The 19,798-nt window shown below is 44.3% G+C and overlaps 1 protein-coding gene across 1 annotated transcript; it reads left to right on the forward strand.

Annotated features, from left to right (window-relative positions):
- Positions 1-222: 222 nt before the first annotated feature.
- Positions 223-19,752, forward strand: SMARCB1 (SWI/SNF related, matrix associated, actin dependent regulator of chromatin, subfamily b, member 1). The gene is made up of 9 exons (XM_066603540.1): positions 223-371; positions 590-710; positions 4,534-4,663; positions 6,789-6,926; positions 9,222-9,349; positions 10,927-11,093; positions 11,499-11,689; positions 16,965-17,096; positions 19,272-19,752. The coding sequence occupies exons 1-9, from the start codon at positions 282-284 to the stop codon at positions 19,309-19,311; spliced, it is 1,137 nt and encodes a 378-aa protein (XP_066459637.1). The 5' UTR covers positions 223-281; the 3' UTR covers positions 19,312-19,752.
- Positions 19,753-19,798: the final 46 nt, after the last annotated feature.

Here is a 19,798-nt window from a genome sequence, read left to right on the forward strand (position 1 = left end):
CGCGAGCCACAAGGAACAGGTGACTAAGCGTCATTACGTTTCACAGTCGCTTCAAAGCGCATGCGCAGCAGACATGACGTAGACGCAGAGCAGCTCGAAGACTTCCGAGCGCGAGAGAAAGCGAGACTGCAGTACTGCGCATGCTCGCTGTCCAATTGTTCTAGCAGCCGCCGAAGCTAATTTAGCGCCCGCTCATTGGCCGAAATCCTTACGCATGCGCTTTGCTATGTTAATGTACTGCGCATGCTCGGTGAGCCGGGCCAGGCGCTGGAGACGGCAAAATGATTATGGCGCTGAGTAAAACATTCGGCCAAAAGCCGGTGAAATTTCAGCTGGAAGAAGATGGGGAATTTTACATGATCGGCTCCGAGGTAGGAAGCTGGAAAGTTCGAGTTGGGGGCCTTAATACACCGCAGAAGCAGGCGGTATAGGCAGGGGCGCAGACAAAGGCTGTGGAGGGGGTGGGGAGCTGCAGACAATAATGTGCGGTGAGGGGTGATCTCGCTGGTCCGTCTCCCTGGTAACCTAACATGGCTGCTCTCTGGAGGATGATCCCCGCTTCCTGTGATGACTCTGGTTTTTCTTGCAGGTGGGGAATTACCTGCGGATGTTCCGCGGCTCGCTGTACAAGCGCTACCCCTCGCTGTGGAGGCGCCTGGCTACGGTGGAGGAGCGCAAGAAGATCGTCGCCTCCTCGCACGGGAAGAAATGTAAGTGGCGCTGGTGTTAGTGTTACCGTGCTGGTCCTCCGCGGGGCGCTAGTGAGTTCGTAACAGGCAGTAGGGTCTCTGGGATATTTGCTGGCGAGTGCCGCAAAGTGGGCGCTACTTCCTCCCTGCTGCCGGCGACATTGTGCACCGCTGGGGGTGGGAGCGCCGCAGACTTTCCGCTATATGATGTGACCTACGGGAGGCGCTGTAGTTTAGGCCGTGCGCACACAGACGAATGGGCGGATCGGACCACGCATGGTTTTTTACAGCAGAAGACCTGCAATCCTCCGTGGAAAATAATCGCAAATGTGTGCAGTTCTCTGCGCGGATGTACGCAATGCACAGCGCCTCATCCGCGCCGAAGAAAGATCTCTCTCCAGCTGGCATTCCGGCTCTTCCATCAAGTCGTGAGCGTTTCTGCCGCTCGTACACCATGTTAATAGCGCACGGTCTGCGGATGGCTCGCACCCATGGACCTCTCCTGGGGCCGTCCGGAATCCGCGTTAATAGAGCTGTGACTTATCTTCCAATCACAAAACACGCAATTTGGTTGTACCTTGTGAGTGTGACGCAAAACTCACAAATGCATGCGTTTCAATGCCCGCGGTTTACCGCTGATGTTCCACGCAGACGGAAGTAAAAGCGCCGCACGCAGTTTTCTTTCGTCTGGAAATCGTGCAGCTGAGCGGAGAGCGAACAGACCCCATTGTAGTTCGCGGGGTCTGCCTGGCGCTGAGGAACTGTTCAGCCACGTGGATTCCGTTTCCTGTGAACGGCGCACGAAACGGTAACCCCCGCCGCAGCTGTGAGACCTCCCTAATCCAGGCCGCCTCCTGCTGCACTACGTCTGATCCGCGGTGAGGTATCCCAACCGTACGGAACATGGCTGCGCTCAAGGACTCTTGCTGGAAGGGCTTTTGCAGGTGATTAGTTTGACTGTAGAGGTCACCGCTGAGGCCCCCCCCATTCCCCAACCAGAATGGGGGCTTGGTGTCCCTCATCACTTCTCCCACCTGTAGTGATGTCACAATGATTGGCGCTATGGCTGCGCAATCACTTCAGTGTGGTTGATGGGTAATCGCCCATTGCTTGCCCTCTCTATGGGAGTCCCACTGTAAATGAGCGCATGCGTTGCTATAATTCATTCAGTCTCATCCTGGGGGTGCAGTGGGGAGGCCGGGCCCCGGTGGGCTCTCGGCATCAGTAGGTACAACTTAAGGGGGTATTCCCACTTCAGCAGTCAGACTGTAATGAGATTGGCCAGCTGTATGCGGTGGTGCCAGGATTATGGAGATGGCTGAGCTGGCTGTTCCAGAGGAGTGCAGTGAGCTAGACTGGCACTGTCTTGTTCCTGTGATGTCCGCACGCCAAACCTCCGACTCCTCAGTCCACCCAGACTCCATATATGACTCCTGTTTATAGGCGATACAAAATGGTAACCTCAGGCTCTTCATCACCATTATGATACAGTCAAACTATTTAATTGGGACGTAAAATATATTTATTGGAATAGAATTTCAGAACCCAAAACTTTACTAACAGCCGGGGGCGCTGCCGTTCACATCTGTTGGCGTTACAGAAACCGCATAGAACAACCCAATAGGTCCGGCTATTGCCCTAACCCCGGCTATCAGTGGCTGCGGAGACCACATGGATTTTCTCATATTGACCTTGATTTGTCTAGATGGAATCACTCATTTTGCAGGCGCTTTACCCAGGGTTACCTGCTCATTAATAGGAGTCGTGAAAACACTACAAACAGTCCGTTTTATTTTTTTTATGTGACACTTTTGTTCAAATTTTGTGCATTTTAAATTTTTTTTTTTTATTTCAAAATGCAGCGTGCTTTAGGCTATGTTGTTTTTCTAGGCGGATTGCCATAGACTTTGTAGTGTGTGTGTTTTTTTGTTGTTTTTTAAAAAAAAATTGGAAAAAGGAATGCGGGTCAAAAAATATAATCAGAAAATAAGACTGCCGAGAATTTTTTTTTACAAGCCCAATTAAAAGCCACTGATGGCGGACACCCGCTGGCGTTTTTTTTTTTTCTTCACTGCGCTGCGAGAGCAAGTGGAAACTCTCACCTCACAGTGCGAGGAAAAAAAACGGGATATCTCCATTCTTTTCAATGGGGCCAGCGGCAGCAGCACTAGCCCCATTGAAAAGATATGGAGAATACCACGGCATATAAGCCCTTCCCTGAAAATCATCAATAGTGGTAAAAAAAAAAGTACTCGCCTCTCCGCCGCTCAGATGCGTCCTCCAGCACTTTCAGCAGGCAAGGATTTAAAAATCCCCGCCTCCTGAAAGGGCTGTGCTGATTGGCTGAGCGCTCAGCAAGTAACAGCTAGTGCTTAGCTATTGGCTGAGCGCTCAGCCAATTACAGATAGTGCTTAGCTATTCATTCATGGGCCGCTGGCCCCATTGAAAAGACTGGCGATATCCCGGTCTCATTCCGGCATCTTTCTTGCGCTGCGAGGCGAGTGTTTTCACTTGCTCTCGCAGCGCAAGAAAGAAAATATCGCCAGTGGATGTCCTGCCTGAGTGGGAAAAATCTGCTTGCAAAATCTGAACCATGCTCCATTTTCGTGCGGGTCTCCCGCGGGCTTCTATTGAAGCCTATGGAAGCCGTCCGGATGCGCGGGAGACAAAAATCAGATTTTACTCACCCGCTCCGTTTCTTCTCTTCGCCGCGGCGCCATCTTCTCTCAGTCGCGGCCGGATCATTTTGCTTCGGGCCGGCGCATGCGCGGGGCACGTCACCGACGTCATCCTGCGCATCCGCTGGGCCGAAGAAAGAAGATCCGGCCGTGACGCAGAGAAGAAGACGCCGCAGCGAAGGAAGGATCCGGAGCGTGCGGGAGGTGAGTTAATTCTGATTTATTCTTATTTTCAGTGCTCATGTCCGCGGGGCAGGAGGGACCCGCTGCAGATTCTCCATGGAGAATCCGTAGCGGGCCTGATTTTCCCCGTGGACATGAGGCCTAAGGCCTCATGCACATGGCATGCATGGAATCCTCCCGTACCCGCTGCCTGGTGAACCTGCGTACCTGTTAGAAGTGGTCTCTTTTTTTTTTTTTTGTATACGGATGTGCCACCAGCGCACATGCGCTGTACAGATCTCCCCGCGCCATCGCCTAGGCGATGACACGGGTCCGTGACACTTATGTTATGCTCATTGCAGAAGTGTTGCCAGAGGGACGACTTCCATTGACTTCAATGGAAGTTGTCCCTGCATATCCACTCTAAAAATAGAGCATGCTGCGATTTGGTATTTCGGCACGTAGCGGCCGCAAATAAAATCTGCTGGTGTGCGTGGAGTGGAATCTCCACACACCTCAATGGGCACATTGAACAGCGGATCGCCCGCGCTGGTAACAAGCTTGGGATCCGCTGCTCAATTTGCCCCGTGTGCATGAGGTGTAAATGGGCTATCTCATGCCTGCGACCCCCACTATGAGCCAGCACGGATATATTCTCTACAACGACGTGGCCGTTCTGTGCATTACATGAATGGCCGTCATTTAAATGTGATCCTACACTTCCGCTGCAGCACTTGCATTGTTTGTTTTGTTTGTTTTTTTTTCTTTCTTGGTTTACTCCCTTTTTTTTTTTTTTTCCTCAACTAAATTTGATAAGTTTTAATTAGTTGACAGAAGTGGTAACCGGGTGCCATTAACAGATGATCATTTTAGTTTTTGTCCTTTTGCGAAGGTTTTCTTGTTGACGTCTCAGTCTAGTGCTAGAAGGGAGGACTGTCTGCTGCTTGATATTGTCAATTTCTGGAGCCTAACGTGTTCTGTATGTCTGCTTGTTCTTCCGTAGATCACGGGTACACAACGTTGGCTACTAGTGTCACCCTATTAAAAGCCTCAGAAGTTGAAGAGATCCTTGATGGGAATGATGAGAAATACAAAGCTGTCTCTATTAGCACAGAACCTCCAACTTACCTCAGGTCAGTATGACTTCAGCTCTGTGAAGATCTGGAGATCGGCAAAATGGAGTCTTTTTTTTCTTTTCTTTTTTTGTTTGTTTTTAAATTCCAAGTTTGAAGGCCCCCTTACATGGGACGACTAGAACTCAAAATTCATTCACACGAATGAAAATGAGCAATAATCGTCCCTTGTAAATGCAAAAAAATCGTTTACTATTCGTTCACCTCCTATCACTGACTCTAAGTCAGCATAAAAAACATTGCTGGCTTCTCACTGCATGTAAACGCTCCCGCTGAGCACTTCATGTAGAAGGTGAAGCACTGAGCGAGAAGCCCGCGATCCAGCGGTTAGCTCTGCCTGCTAAACTCTCTGCACAAGCGCTAAGTAACTAAGCGGTGATATCGGCCCTGTTGCAGTCGTCCCGTGTAAATGGACGTTAGTGGCAGTAAACAATCAGTATTCCGATAGCTGTCTGTGTGTGCCTTTAACTTGTAAACTGTGGGGAATCAGAAACGAGTTAAAATATTAATGAAGATGCAGCTAATATCGCTGTATGATAGATCTCAGATGGCCATAATACTGTTGCTGTATTACTGCCGCAGCACCTGGATCCCCCAGTGTTGTACTGAACTTAGGTTAGTTCTACACCATCTAAATAGTCTGCCCATAATATCCGTCTGACAGATGATTGTACCCTGCTTAATGCTGCTGTAGTGCAATGCTTCAGGAATGGACTAGTACTGGTCGGCATTGTGAGCAATGGCAACGGTCAGCCGGTGATCACATGGCATAATCATTACTTGTAGTTCCATTTTTGGATATACACGGACTGCATACTCTGCAGCAGACCAAAAAATAAAATTGGTGAACTAGCTGGCAGCAGCATGTGGTGTTTGAGCAGTGGTTTTTGGACTCTGTCTGTTACCGCGGACTGACACTAGGGCAGTTTAAGCCGCCTGCAGATGGCCAGGTCGGATCCCGTTGCGAGAATACTCGCAGCGGGACCAGACCCGAGCCCCTGGAGGGACCAGTGCGGCACTCGCCTCTCCCGCGGCTCCGACTCTTTGATGTGCTGGCCAGCAGGTGCAAGCGCGGAGCCAGCAGCCGGGTAGTGACATTTCTATAGAGCATGCCGCGATTTGTTTTCCGCGCTTGATTTTGCACGGACAAATCGTGGCCGTCTGCATAGGATTGCATTTTCTAATGCAATCCTATGGCTGCGGAAATTCTGCAGGAATTTCCGCCCGTGTGCAGGGGGCCTTAGGCTCTGGTAACATTTGAGTTGGAGGCTCATTTACAAGTCCTCCTTGCACATGCCATCAGATTTCAAGGGAGGAATAGTGCCGCTTACTGTGCTATTCTTCATAACGAAATGTGACGGACCGCATTGGAAGCCAATGGGTCGGCTGGGCATTATTTATATTTGTCCTATGACCTATCCAGCAGTTTTTAGTGGTTTATAAATGGAAGCTATCACCCAAATGTGAAAACAGCACAAAACCCTACTTTGTACTTTTATGTACCTTACAATATTCTTTTAAAAAACTTATTTTGTATTCACTTGTATCCTTGGCACATTCTGGACTGGACAACCAGTTAGGCATGGCCCAGTCAACAGTACTGAGAATTTTTTTTCACATGGATCGCTTGCACATGTGCTGGAGAGTATGATCACCAAGTTTCATTCAACAACTCCCAGTAGATGTCTCTCTAGATATCATTGAATACGGATACATTAATTCTGAGCTCTTATTTCTGCTTTATGAGCTACAGTTTGGATATTGCTGTATTTGTTTACTAAAAGTTTTAGTAAACAAACTTGTATCTGCAATTGTCTGATTGCTTGTACAATATATTTCAGCCTAATGTACATAAGATGTTTGCTAAAAGCCACGGCAGCCCTTGGAGACTTCACTCGGTCCCAGACTGCCATGCCATCCGAGCGGGGACAACGGGAGCCTTCTCCGTCTGTCCAGTCACTGGCTGGCGATAGTATGAGAAATGGCTTACACACTGCGGTTGGGTATCTGCTGTGTGGTATGGTTGCATACTGAGGCAAAAAGGGTTAGATGAAGATACTTTATTTTCTGTTCTGTGCTCCCATAACTTTTGGATGTACTTCACAAGTGTGTGTTTTCTTTACAGGGAACAAAAAGCAAAAAGAAACAGCCAGTGGGTTCCAACACTGCCGAACAGCTCTCATCACTTGGATGCTGTGCCCTGTTCTACTACTATCAATAGGAACCGCTTAGGTCGTGACAAGAAAAGGACTTTCCCACTCTGGTGAGATGTGCCTGGATTTTTTTTTTTTGTCTCTTTACATTCCTCTTCTTAGTAAGTTCTAATGGTTGGTTTAAACTGCAAAAAGTTATATTTTACATAAATCCCCTGTCTCCACTATTGTATGATGTGTTGTATTTAATTTGGTCATTCCTATTTTCCATTTATATACTTTTTAGCATGTCAGTTGCACCACAGCTGTGACACCTGATACAAGCAAGCCAGTGGATTTCCACTTCGAATATGTCTAGATTATTTCAGACTTGCTTGTCAACGTGCACTTTACCGTTGGCCTTTAACTGCATTTTTTTTCTTTTCCTCCATAATTTCCTGTTTATGAAAATTGAGGGTGAAGCCACTAGACTTGTGACCTTGTACATGGATGGGGATTAAACGCATAATGGAGTAACCTCAATTATGCTGACACTATAGATGAAAGAGCAGAAAGGAGTAATACAACTCCTTCATTTATATATCAAATTCCAAAATTGTCCATAATACTGTGCTAGTGATCATCTAGCTGCTGGAGCCATTTACAGCAGCCCCCTGGGTTCAGGACACAATTCTGTCCCTGGACCAAAGGAGGGGGAGTAAATTTCTTGCTTTCATCCTTTGTCGATGTTCCTCTGATCTGCTGGTATAAGATCCTATTTTCAGCCATCCAAGATAGCAACTGCAATTTTCTAGCTTCTTAAAAGCACACTGTGCACTGCTCTGTAATTGGCCAGTGCTAATCCCGTGAGCAGTGCTGGCCAATTAGAGAGCAGGCATTATTAGTCTGAGGCTGTATTTACACGGCCGTGTCCAGACAGATTCTTGTTAGTGACTTGCATTGCACAGAACAGACACCACAACCGCATATCTACATGCACTAGTCTCATAAGAGACTCGCACGAAGATAAGACATGTTGCAACCTCCTGTCTCGCAGCATCGCTGTGAGGAAAAATTGCCAAAGTAAATAGACCCGTTACAAATAATGAGGTCAATTTTTTTTTTTTGTGCAAGTTATATGCATCTCGCAACGCACAAAACATTCACGACCATATCAGACGTGTGAATATGGCCTCACGCTAACAATCAACAATGGAGATTAGTTAGTATTGAGGATTGCATCGTCCATCTTAAACAGCTGAAACTGGAACCTAGAATAGGTGGATCAGAGCGGCATAAGCACAGAAGACCAACCGCAGGTAATATAACTTCTCCCTCCAGCCCCAGGACAAGATACAAGGGGGTCACTTGCTATGTATGTTAAAGCACATTACGGTATTGCAGGTAACCGTTAAGAATATGTTCATACAGAATGTAAATGCACAGAAACATTTTTTTACAGTTAAGTCATGTATACAATATAAAGCTTCCAGCACACGGGCGGGTTGGACTCGGCAGGTGACCCCCCCCCCCTACTACCTGTCCGGTGTCTTCTGTTCAGGGATGTGGATGTGCCGGATGGCAAATCCGCTCGTGTGCAGAAGGCCTAAGACATGAGAGCGAGATTTAACAAGTGGTGAGAACTTTTGTGCGAATAGATATACTCTACAGACTTTAATTCACAGCATGTCAATTTTTTGCTGCAGATTTAAGTGTGAAATCCATGGCAAAATCTGTAGTGAATATGGGCTTTTTGAACATACTCTGAAACCCAGTGTAACTGTTGTTCCTGTTTTTACATTAAAGGTTTTATACAAAAACTAACTTATCACCTACCCATAGGATAGGTGATAAAAGTCTGATAGGGGTCTCCCTAGTGAGACTCCCACCAATCCTGTGAATGAGGGTCTCATGTTATACTCTCCTCCTAACTTGGCTTGCTGCACTCACCTGCAGTAATGTCAGATTGAATGGACCGGCAGTCACACATGTGCCACTCCACTCATTTCAGTGGGACTGACAGAAATGACCAAGTGCTCAGCGATCTCTGGCAATCTCATTGAAAATAAATGGAGCTGCGCATGCTTGACTTCCATTCTATTCAATCTCCTCCTTACTAATGGGGGTGTAGTGAGGAGGAAAGGGCGATGCAGGACCTCTGTTCTTGAGATCAGTGTGGGTCTCAGCAGGAATATCCCCACCAATAAGACTTATTACCTATCCCGTGGATAGCTGATGATACATCTTGGTACAACCACTTGAAGAGCATGAGCTGTCATGTTTCTGAAGAGCAATGCTTGCACCACTCAACAATAAATGTTGCCATTCTTTTTATAGTACAATTAAGTTGTCTTTTTGTTGGTTGTCCATATCTTACATTGTATTTCATGTTGTGTTTTGTTTGTTGTTTTCTCCTCTATTCACAGTTTTGATGATCACGATCCAGCAGTGATTCATGAGAATGCATCTCAGCCAGAGGTGCTAGTTCCTATCCGATTAGACATGGAAATTGATGGACAGAAGTTGCGTGATGCTTTTACATGGAACATGAATGGTACTTTTGGCTTCAAATTGAATACATTGTAATTTGTGATCAATGCATTGTAAAGTGCCTTGTAGCCACGGTATTTCACAGCAAGTAGTATATGCTGGTAGTCCTTCATAAGGTAGACTTCACGTGGTTTCTTCATTTTTATAAAGCATGTTGTACAGGCCTTGACAATTATTTTGAAAGAAATGTGCACAAATTAATATCTTCTAATGTATCACTGAGATGCGTCAAACAATGGTATTGGTCAGAGTGCTGAGACATGCACCGATTACTGCAACAGTGGGTTTCACAAATCTTCAATGCAGTGTTCATTTGTCTCCTGTAACTTTTGTTCAGTTACATTTGGGATGGACACTGGCAGTGCAAACTTTGATTCTGTATCTGTTGAGTAGCCACAGCTGATTTCAACCTTTTTAGGAGCCCCTCTCACCTCAGTGCAAGCACAGCTATTCTGTTTCTCGCTGCACGTATTCTCTGCCTCCTCACTGCCTGCACTCCAAGAGTTCAGCTGTCGCACATAACTGGGCACTGCCACTGGTCAGGTGATGTGGAAGCATTGCATTACCTGACCAGCAGTGAGGACTGCACTCATGGTATGCAGGCACTGAGGAGGCAGAGAATGTTTGCAGCCGAGAAACAGAATAATGCGCTGTTCTCTTGGTTTGTTGGCACTGAGATGAGAGGAGCTTCTAAAAAGCGGAAATCGGCTAAGAATACGCAGCAGATATGAGGTAAAAATCTGCATCAATGCTGCGGTTATTAATGCGGCTTTTGTTGCAGAAGATCTGCAGCTTTTCTGGTACGTGTGAACAAACCCTAAATGTTTTTTTTTTTTCCCCCCAGATATTGTAATATTGGTTCTGGAATAGCTCCACCTGCTGTTCCTATTTTGTGTCCACCTCAGTAATTGTTCCACCTACTCAGTGTTGCTTCTGTCTGCTCCGCTGGATATGTACGGGATCTCTGATGTAATGAGCGTCTGCTTCTGAAGTTGCTGCATCTTCTCTGATGTCAGAAGAGATACTGAGCAATTGATGAAAGTGACACAACGTAACAGCAGAGAAGTAAGACTGAATAGGTATGAACACTTTAAAACACTTACTGAGGTGGACCAAGCACAGCAAGGCTCTTCAATAGAAATGGTAGGTGGCGCTATTCTAACATAATTTCTGGGAATATAATATATTTTAATAAGCTTGAATGCAAAAATGTTTGCCTCTGGGCTAGTTTTACAGTAAGTATAAAGTTTCTTGAAGACAACTCTTTTAAGGGATAGACCATGTATATTGTAGTCTTGGAAAACTCCTTTAAAGAGTGATTCTCTGATTACATGTAGTATTACAGTAAGTTGCTCTGCATTTTCCTATCAAAAGCATAGCTCTGCTGTGGACAGGCTTAAAAAGTGACAATCTTGCAGGCACAACAAAGTGTGCAGTTTTTGCCAGGTGGAGGTCCTACTCAGGCTGGGGAAATTTAAGTGCAACACTTTGGAAAGTTGAACCTCGAAGTATGCTGTGATATTCATGCTATTGTACTGTGTTTTGGGTTATCACTTTTTTTTTTCCCCTTTTCATCTACAGAGAAGTTAATGACCCCAGAAATGTTTGCAGAGATTCTCTGTGACGACCTAGACCTCAACCCTCTTGCCTTTGTCCCAGCCATTGCTTCAGCTATCCGCCAGCAGATAGAGTCTTATCCTACTGACAGCATTCTGGAAGATCAGTCTGACCAGAGAGTTATCATCAAGGTACATCTGAAAAAGTAATCAGTCTTCATACTGTGCTGTAACATAGTAACAATGGCTTACGTGCATTTTCAGCTGACTCCATTGCATGTCATTGCAGTGTGTTGCATGGATTTCTTTTAGTATAGTTATGTAAGTTTGCAAGATGTGTTTGCCTTTTTTTTCAGACAGTTTGATTATTCTTGGACATTCTGTGCAGTTTTCACAGCTGACTTCATACTTGGATGATGTATTTGCATGGCACTTCTGGAATATGAATATTTTTTTTCCTAACATCAAAAAAGGCTGGCCGTGTGTCTTCCGAATCTGCATAACGTCTCTGTGTCGAGACTATTGCTGTGTTGGTGAATGAAAGATAGCGGCCTCACTTTGTGGTTTTGCGGTTTTTCTCCTTGTGCTCTTCCTCAGCTAAATATCCACGTTGGGAACATTTCCTTGGTTGACCAGTTTGAGTGGGATATGTCCGAAAAAGAGAACTCTCCAGAGAAGTTTGCACTGAAGTTATGTTCGGAGCTTGGCTTGGGTGGCGAGTTTGTTACCACTATTGCATACAGTATCCGTGGGCAGCTCAGCTGGCATCAGAAGACTTATGCATTCAGGTAGGAGATATTACCAGCCCAAATACACATTGTGTGAATGGAAATGAGTACTTCTCAAGTACATGGGATCACAGCAATTGTATTCACATAAAACATGTACTAAAAAGACAATGAATGCTTTGTGTAAAAACACCTTGACTTTAAGGGGTTAACCAAGATTAAAAATATATGTAAGTAATAGGGTTTATTGTAAAACCAGTGCTAGACCTGTCCATGGGTTTTCTAGTGTTGCAGCTCAACTCCATTGGAGTGAATGGGGCAGAGCTGTAAAGCCAACCTGTAGACAACTATGGCACTGTTTTTGGATGAAAGCAGCTCAGTTTTTCTAATTGAGGACAACTGTAAGTATGGTTGTACTTGGTGGTACTTTACTTACACATGCTTAAAGAGTGTTTAGGAAGCGTTCACTCGTGGCAGATTTGGTAATGATTTTCTGCCGCATAGAAATTTGCATTAAAATCTTCATTAAGATTCGCACCATCCGGTGCAAATTGTTTTGCTGTGGAAAATCTGCACCAAATCCGCTACAGATGAATGTACCCTCAAGAAGTTTTCCTTTTGCCTCTTTAAGCTTTTCATATAGACCTACTATGAACGTTTGATTGCCGTTGCCAGTCACAGTGAAGGCCCAAGTAGCCATTCTTGTTGGGGAGTGACCGCATGTCTCCACCAACTCCACTTTTATAATGCATCTTGGGCTCTCTACACATCTGTGTCACGGCTTCCCTTATAAACGGACATCGTGCCACAGTGCTGGTTTTGTCACATGACTGACACCAAAGAGCCTGATGACCTCTGTTGATACATATGTGGTGGTCATTTTGATGGTAAGAATAGTGCTGCTTTGCACTGCTCTTCCTGTGATGATATGACGGACTCTGGAGGAGTCTCTGTTGCAGATGCCGTGGGCAGAGTCTTATGACCTTCAGCATGCTAAAGTTAGAATAAGTTCTCTAGATAAACATTTATGTGTAAATGCGCAAAATCTATTTATTTTTGTGCCCTTCTTTCAGCACAGGCAGAATGTTTTCCGATGATGCAGTATTTGTGGTTGGCTGAAGTGCTGTTTTTCCTTTAAAATTGCTGTTTGTTTGCATATTCAGGAAATGTAAAACAATGTTTTTTGTGTCACTGTCAAGTTGGAATGCAAATGAATCCTTTTTACCCTCCTCTAAACTCCAAACAAAATAGTTCTCCCTTGGGTCCTTTCCAGGAGATATTAGGGATAACATTTTAAGCTTGGTGAGCATGAATTTAATCTTAAGAGATCTTCTGGAGTCACAATTATTCATTTGTTTTCATAGCAATCTAGTACTTCTAAGAGATTACATTGGCCTCTGCATAAAGACATATTTGTATAACATTGGGGCTAAAAGAAATCCAAACAGAAAATTATGTCTGGAGTGTTATGATGCAAAATGTTTACATAAAAAGTAGTGAATACTAAACACGGGGTCACTCACATTAGAGACATTTGTAAATTGATTTAACAGAGATTCATAAAGGGGCACTAACGTTTCAGTCAACTTCTGCTCACCTACTAACTTTCTTATTTCTGTAATATACTTGCATTACAAATGTTGCTTTACCGCTTTAAATCACATTTGAAGTGGCTGACACTAGGCATCTCTCTTCCAGCTTGCAATTCACGCTATCTGTTTTGGCTTATCTACACGAGCGTCTGTGGGCCGGCGTTTTCACGGCCGGCCAATATACGCTTCCCTCTGGCTAAGCTCCCGCCCCTTGTCCGCAGCCAGCAATGGGAGGGGGTGGGATGGGGGAGGAGCTCAGCTCTGTCACGCCCACTCCCATTGCTGCCTGTGGACAAGGGGAGTTGGCAAGAGCTTGGCTCCGCCCCCTCATTGCAAACTCTGGCGTGGAGGAGAGAGTCGGGGGGGGGGGGGGGGGGACTGCTCAGATGGAAACGTATATCGTCCGGCCATGAAAATGCCAGCTTATATACGCTCGTGTAAATCAGCCCTTAAATACAGAGCTTCTGTAGCAGCAGGGACACTGATGTTTCCTTAGCTCCTCCCCCATTGCTATCTTCAAAGGGGTACTCCAGGCCCACAGATCTGCAGACACTGATAATGATCTTCACAATCTTTGCCGTGTGTGTGTGTGTGTGTGTGTGTACATGTACACACACTATATTTAAGTGTTTTCAAACATATTCAACATCGTTTTTAAACGCAGCCAATCATTGTAATGGGTGATGAGGTGTGTTTAAAAAATCGCCGAAATGCACTAAAATAGAGCCGACAGCATTCGAAAATTAAACGCTCGTCTGAGAAGCACCATTGAAATCAATGGAGACATTTTACAGCGTTTGAAACGCTGCGGAGTTCAGCATTCCTGAATGAGGTGCACTAAACCTCAAAAATAGAACAGACTCAGCTCAAAAGACTGGTGTGAATGAGCCCTTACTGATACAAGGGCGCAGCAGCAGGTACAATCACAACTCCCTCTATTATACAGAAGGGGCAAAATGCTTGTGTACAAGATACACGGCCTATCGTGTTTTTATGTCCTGCAGCTGCCAGGACATGCATGAAGGAAGATCATGGGGTGATCTCTCTCCATACATCGTGGCTGACTGCTGTTTCTTACAGCTGACACCCGATGGCAACAGTCGCACGGCTCATCTGAGCTATTAACCCTTTAAATGCCCCGTATGCCCCCCCCCCCCCCTCCTTCCACAGTGATGATCGCAGGGAGCTGTGCGGCCTTCAAAAAGACCCCAGAGCTGTCATGGCAACTTGATAGGCAGAATGCCTATCAAGCTTGATAAACTGCCTGCTATGGTATTGCATCATACTGCAGGAACGATCAAAGCATTGCAAAAAGTAAGAATAAGATTGATCAAGTTTTTACTTTTTTTTTTTTGTTTACTAGTAGAGATGAGCGAACGTACTCGGATAAGCACTATTCGTCCGAGTAATGTGCTTTATCCGAGTACCGCTGTACTCGTGCTTAAAGATTCGGGACACGCTGTGGAGCGGGGAGCTGCAGGGGAGAGCGGGGAGGAACGGAGGGGAGATCTTTCTCTCCTTCTCTCCCGCCCGCTCTGCCCCGCTCCCCGCTGCGACTCACCTGTCAGCAGCGGAGCGCCCCGAATCTTTCAACACGAGTACAGCGGTACTCGGATAAGGCACATTACTCGGACGAGTAGTGCTTATCCGAGTACGCTCGCTCATCTCTATTTACTAGTAATAAAAGTTTAAAAAAAAAACAAAAAAACAATTTTGCCATGTTTATAATAAAAGTATCTAAATAATAAAACCAAAATACATATTTGGTATCGCTGCGTCTGTAAAAGGCCGATCTATCAAAGTACAGCATTATTTACCTCACACGATTAACTCCGTCAGAAAAAAAATAACGCCAGAAATGCTCTTTTTTTGGTCACCCGGTCTCCAAGAAGAAATGCAGTAAAAAGTGATCAAGAAGTCGTATGCATTCCAAAATGGTACCAACGGAAACTACAGGATATCCCACAAAAAACGAGCTCTTGCACAACTGTCAATGGAACAATATAAAATCTATTGTGCACAGAAAATTTTGGCAGAAAATTTTTTAAAAATTAAATATCTTTTAAAAAATACAAGTACTACAGCAAAAAAAACTACATAAAGTTTAGTATTGTAGCAATCGTACTGACCCATAGAATAAAGTCATCATGTCATTTTTGTTGCAGTTTGTGCGCCGTAGAAACAAGACGCACTGAGAGATGGCGGAATTTCATTTTTTTTCCCCATTTCTCTCCACTTAGAATTTTTAAAAGGTTTTTCAGTACATTATATGGTACATTAAATAGTACCATTACAAAAAAAAAAAAACCTTGCCTTGCAAAAAACAATCCCTCATACAGCGATGGCGATGGATAAATAATGGAGTTACGTTTTTTCTGGGATTTTGGTATTGATGGCTTGTCCTAAAGATAGGATTTCATTATCGGAACACTGGAGGTTCAGCTCTTGGCACTGCTACCCATCAGCTGATTTGAAGGGGCACAGTCTCCAACATCTGTATAGTCTGGCCTGGTGTCTCAGCTCAGCCCCATTCACTTGAAAGGGAGTGAGCAATAGTGGATTGTAATACCAAGCACAGCCACTAAGTGCACACACGCACGCACGCACGCACGCACACACACTTTTTTAAGGGTTGTGAATTACCTCACCAGTAAATCGGTGTTTGTGTACGCAACTGGATTACAAGACTGAGAATGCTTACTTTTGCCAAAATGCCTGTTTTTGTTGTTTTTTTTTTTCTTCAGAATCTCTGCATTCTTTTAGTTTTACCTTCTGTCTTCCCAGCTTATTCAATGCAGCCTCTTGTCTTTGTCATGAGTTGCTCCTGCGTACAGCACATAACTACCAGTCATCCAAATATTGTGTCACAGATACACGAAGTCATTGACAGATGGGGAAGAGAAGGCATTAGGGAGTTAGAGGTTTTATGAGTGTGTGTCGTTTCCCCCCCCCCCCCCCCCTTCATTCCAGCCATGGCCAAAAGTAAGGGCCTATACTTACCTGTCCCCCAAGTTCTGCAGCTCCAGTGCCGCTCATAGACTGACTGCAAAAAGTATACAGAGCTGGAGCTACAGAAACCCAGGATAGGTGAATATAGGCCCTCTTAATTTTTTTTCCCCTAAAAAGAATGAAGCTTGAAAAACTACTTTTTAATGGCTTGTCAAGTTTAAAAAAAAAAAAAGCGCTGTGATACAAGTTGTTGCGTAGGTTTAGTTATTTGGTGAACCTGTGCTCATATATTAAAGAACTGCATGTCCAATAATTGTTTTTTTACTTGTGTATATACCACATCTGTTAATTTAAAAATTAGAGGGATGCAAATAATAGAGATTCAGGACGGTATAATCCAATTTCTTGCACCTGTTCTGTTTCCATAAGTTCCATTATGTACTATGTCATCTATATTTACTGAATGGAGACAAGAAGAGTTTACTTTTTACCTTCCTTGTCAAATGGAGTTATTTTTAAGAGCGTGTTTAGGGATTGCAGCATATGCAGTTCTTTACTATAGTTGTATTTGACTGTGACTATAGAGAACAAGACCTAAAAGTTTAATCTAACTGCAGTGATGATCTAGAACATTCTCTCACTTACTGAGCCCCAATGCAAGTGCACATTTTATATTTAATCAGTGTTACTGAGTGAAGGATTGCTGGCTGTAGTGCTGTATATACCAGTCGCTCCTGTAGTGCCAGCCATCATTGTCACATTTGTCCTTTTAACAATTTGATACTTTATTTCAGTGAAAACCCTTTGCCAACAGTGGAGATCGCTATCCGAAATACAGGTGATGCAGACCAATGGTGTCCTCTTCTGGAGACTCTCACAGACGCAGAAATGGAAAAGAAGATCCGTGACCAGGACAGGAACACCAGGTGCCACCGTCGTTTCATACGCTTTTCCTTCCGGGCTTCTCGCCGGGGTAGAATATAGACAACAATGTGGCACTTCCTCGGAGCATCCGCGAGGAAGACTTTTCAGCTTTTGCGCACCAGCCTATGAAGTGATGTGTGTCTATCTGTGTCTGTGCTGTCGTGCTTCAGCCAGTGGAGCTGCTCTTTTACTCATTATCGCACTTTGCAAGTGTTGTGTTGGTATTTCATTTGACTTTAGCTGGTGGGATTGGACATTTCTCCCAGTGCTCGCCATTAGCTTAGTAGCACCATCTGTGCCCAGTTTCCCCCTTATTAGCAAAGTACTTCTGTTTTAAACACTATTCCCGGTACTTGGCCCTGAGGCTTAATGCACTTATAATTGATTTTCCAACTTCTAGCATCTTTGTCTCACATTGAGATAGTCACCCTCTTGCCTCATAACTTTATATTCCCCATTTAGCGGGACCTACAATATATGGGATATTGTTGGTTCCTCTAGCAGGAATACATCTGTGTAACTAACGAGTGCCCACAACAGAATCTTTACTGTCCTTTTAGTAGCTCTCATTTATGTTGATCAAGCTTTCAGTATTCTTCATATTGATAGATGATACTTAAAACTGGTGCCAAAAAATATGCTTGTGAAATGTCGTTCTAGATATAGCTTTGCTGCTTTAAACGCTAACCATAATCCTTTAACTTTTGCTGGATCCTGTAGAGGATAAGTCTACCGGTGCATGCTGGGTTAATGGAGAATGAAGCACCACTGGTTATATTACAGGCGGTGACTTTATGAAGTACTTATGTGCAGTATTACGACTTGCATTTTTACTTTTATGTGTATGACAGTGTAGTGTCAGTATTAATGTTTTCAAAGAAGGATAGGCGCTGGGTTTTAGAAAGTTGGGCTCACGCTGGTTGGAGAGCCTCTTTAAACGGTACATATGGATGGATTTAGCTGAGGTTTAGAGTCCCTTGAGTTACCTGTGCGTTACTTATCAAAAAGGGACTGTGATTAGAGAACACTCTCTTAATTGATGGAATTCATAGTGGGTATCTCTTATGAAGTAATGCACTGCAATACCCTTCTTGCAGTTTAAGGGCTTATGGACACGGATGTCTGTAGTATTGTCCACTTTGTGGTATAAGCTGGAGTTGCATGACTAACCGATGTGCTGTTATTGTTTATCATCCCCTTGTGAGTATCGAACGTTTAGCTTCTAGTTTTTGGTTTTTGGTATTTGAGTACATTTTGGCTCTATATATCCTCAGCCGTGTTTGTAGGCACAAGAGTTTTTGGGTCTGTATAAATGTTTTAGTGCAATACATTGTTATATAAACTGCAGCACGTGCCTTTTGTAGAGAGCATACGTGCTTCTAGTGGCGGCAGTGAGCTGTTAATAGCAAGACGTGTAAAATAAACTTCCTGGTAGCTTTACTGAAGGAACGCGGAAATGTCTGAATGTACTAATATTTCAAGGCTTTGCATTAATGCCTTACCTACCAAGGAGAGCTTTCACTTTGGCACTTTACCTAGTAGAATAATTACCAGAACCGTGAAAAAGGAACGTTATTGCCCCCAGTGTTATAGTAAAAAAAAAACACATTGGCTGCCTAGTGGTAAAACACACCACTATATCAGTGGGACGTAGTAAAGTAGTGCGAACTGTGTATAAATATTAAATCCTAGTCGTTTGTTTCTAACAAGGCTTATAGTTCAGCCTTGATATAGTCCATCAGCGGGTTAGTTTCTCCGCCGTAGGCTGTGCCAATACAAACATGGAAATCCCCACCGACTTAATCTAAACCAGAATTGTTAAGAGTTTGTCGTTTGACTACAGACGTGTATACAATGGACTGCAGTTGGCATTTCAAGTTGTGAAGCGGTGTGGTCAGACTTCATTTTATGGGAGGATTCTTAGGAACTATACTCTTTTTAGGAATTGATAGTTTCAGGATGTCTGAATTGGTTTTCTGTTGGTCGGTTTTGTTAGAGAGTGCCTGGAAAGGTATTGAGAGGTGTAGTCAGCACAGAATGGGTTTTTTTTTCGAGTGGCCAGTGTGAAAACTAAAATCCCCCCATGAACATAACCTGATCCTCTGCCTTAGTGTTAAGAATACACCTACAGCCTCCTTATCATTTACCTTGCCCCTCTTCTCTTTTCCTCCCTATAGGCGTATGAGACGTCTTGCCAACACTGCACCGGCCTGGTAAACAGTCCCCTCCCGACGAAACTCGCGGTTCACATCCTGGAGATGGAACCTCGCCCCATAAATAAAAAGTAACCATTAAAAAAAAAAAGAAAAATGTTTAAAAAAAAAAAAAGAAAAAAAAAATTCTAAGACTAAAGAGGAGGAGGAGAGGAGGGTTACCTTAGCACCTCTTGAGCCCAAATCAGAAGGTGCAGGGGACCCACACATTCCACTTTCAAAGCAGCTGGGTGCTGCCTAGTTTGACTCCCTCATCCTTTCCTTCCATGTACAGAGTGTGAAGCTTTAGTGCTACCTGACTACCGGAAGACCTGAGACAGATGTCCCAAGCCCTCCTTTATACCTGTGTACGTGATATGTAAAGCTATTTTGTGTTCTATTTTTAATTTGTATAGGTGCGTCACGCACTTGTAGAGAACTTTTTAAATAAACATAATGCTCAGTATTTTGCATTGAGGGTTTTGGTTTGTCTGTTTGTTTTTCTTTCCTAT

Source organism: Eleutherodactylus coqui, chromosome 5, assembly GCF_035609145.1.
Source record: "Eleutherodactylus coqui strain aEleCoq1 chromosome 5, aEleCoq1.hap1, whole genome shotgun sequence".
NCBI lineage: Eukaryota > Metazoa > Chordata > Amphibia > Anura > Eleutherodactylidae > Eleutherodactylus > Eleutherodactylus coqui.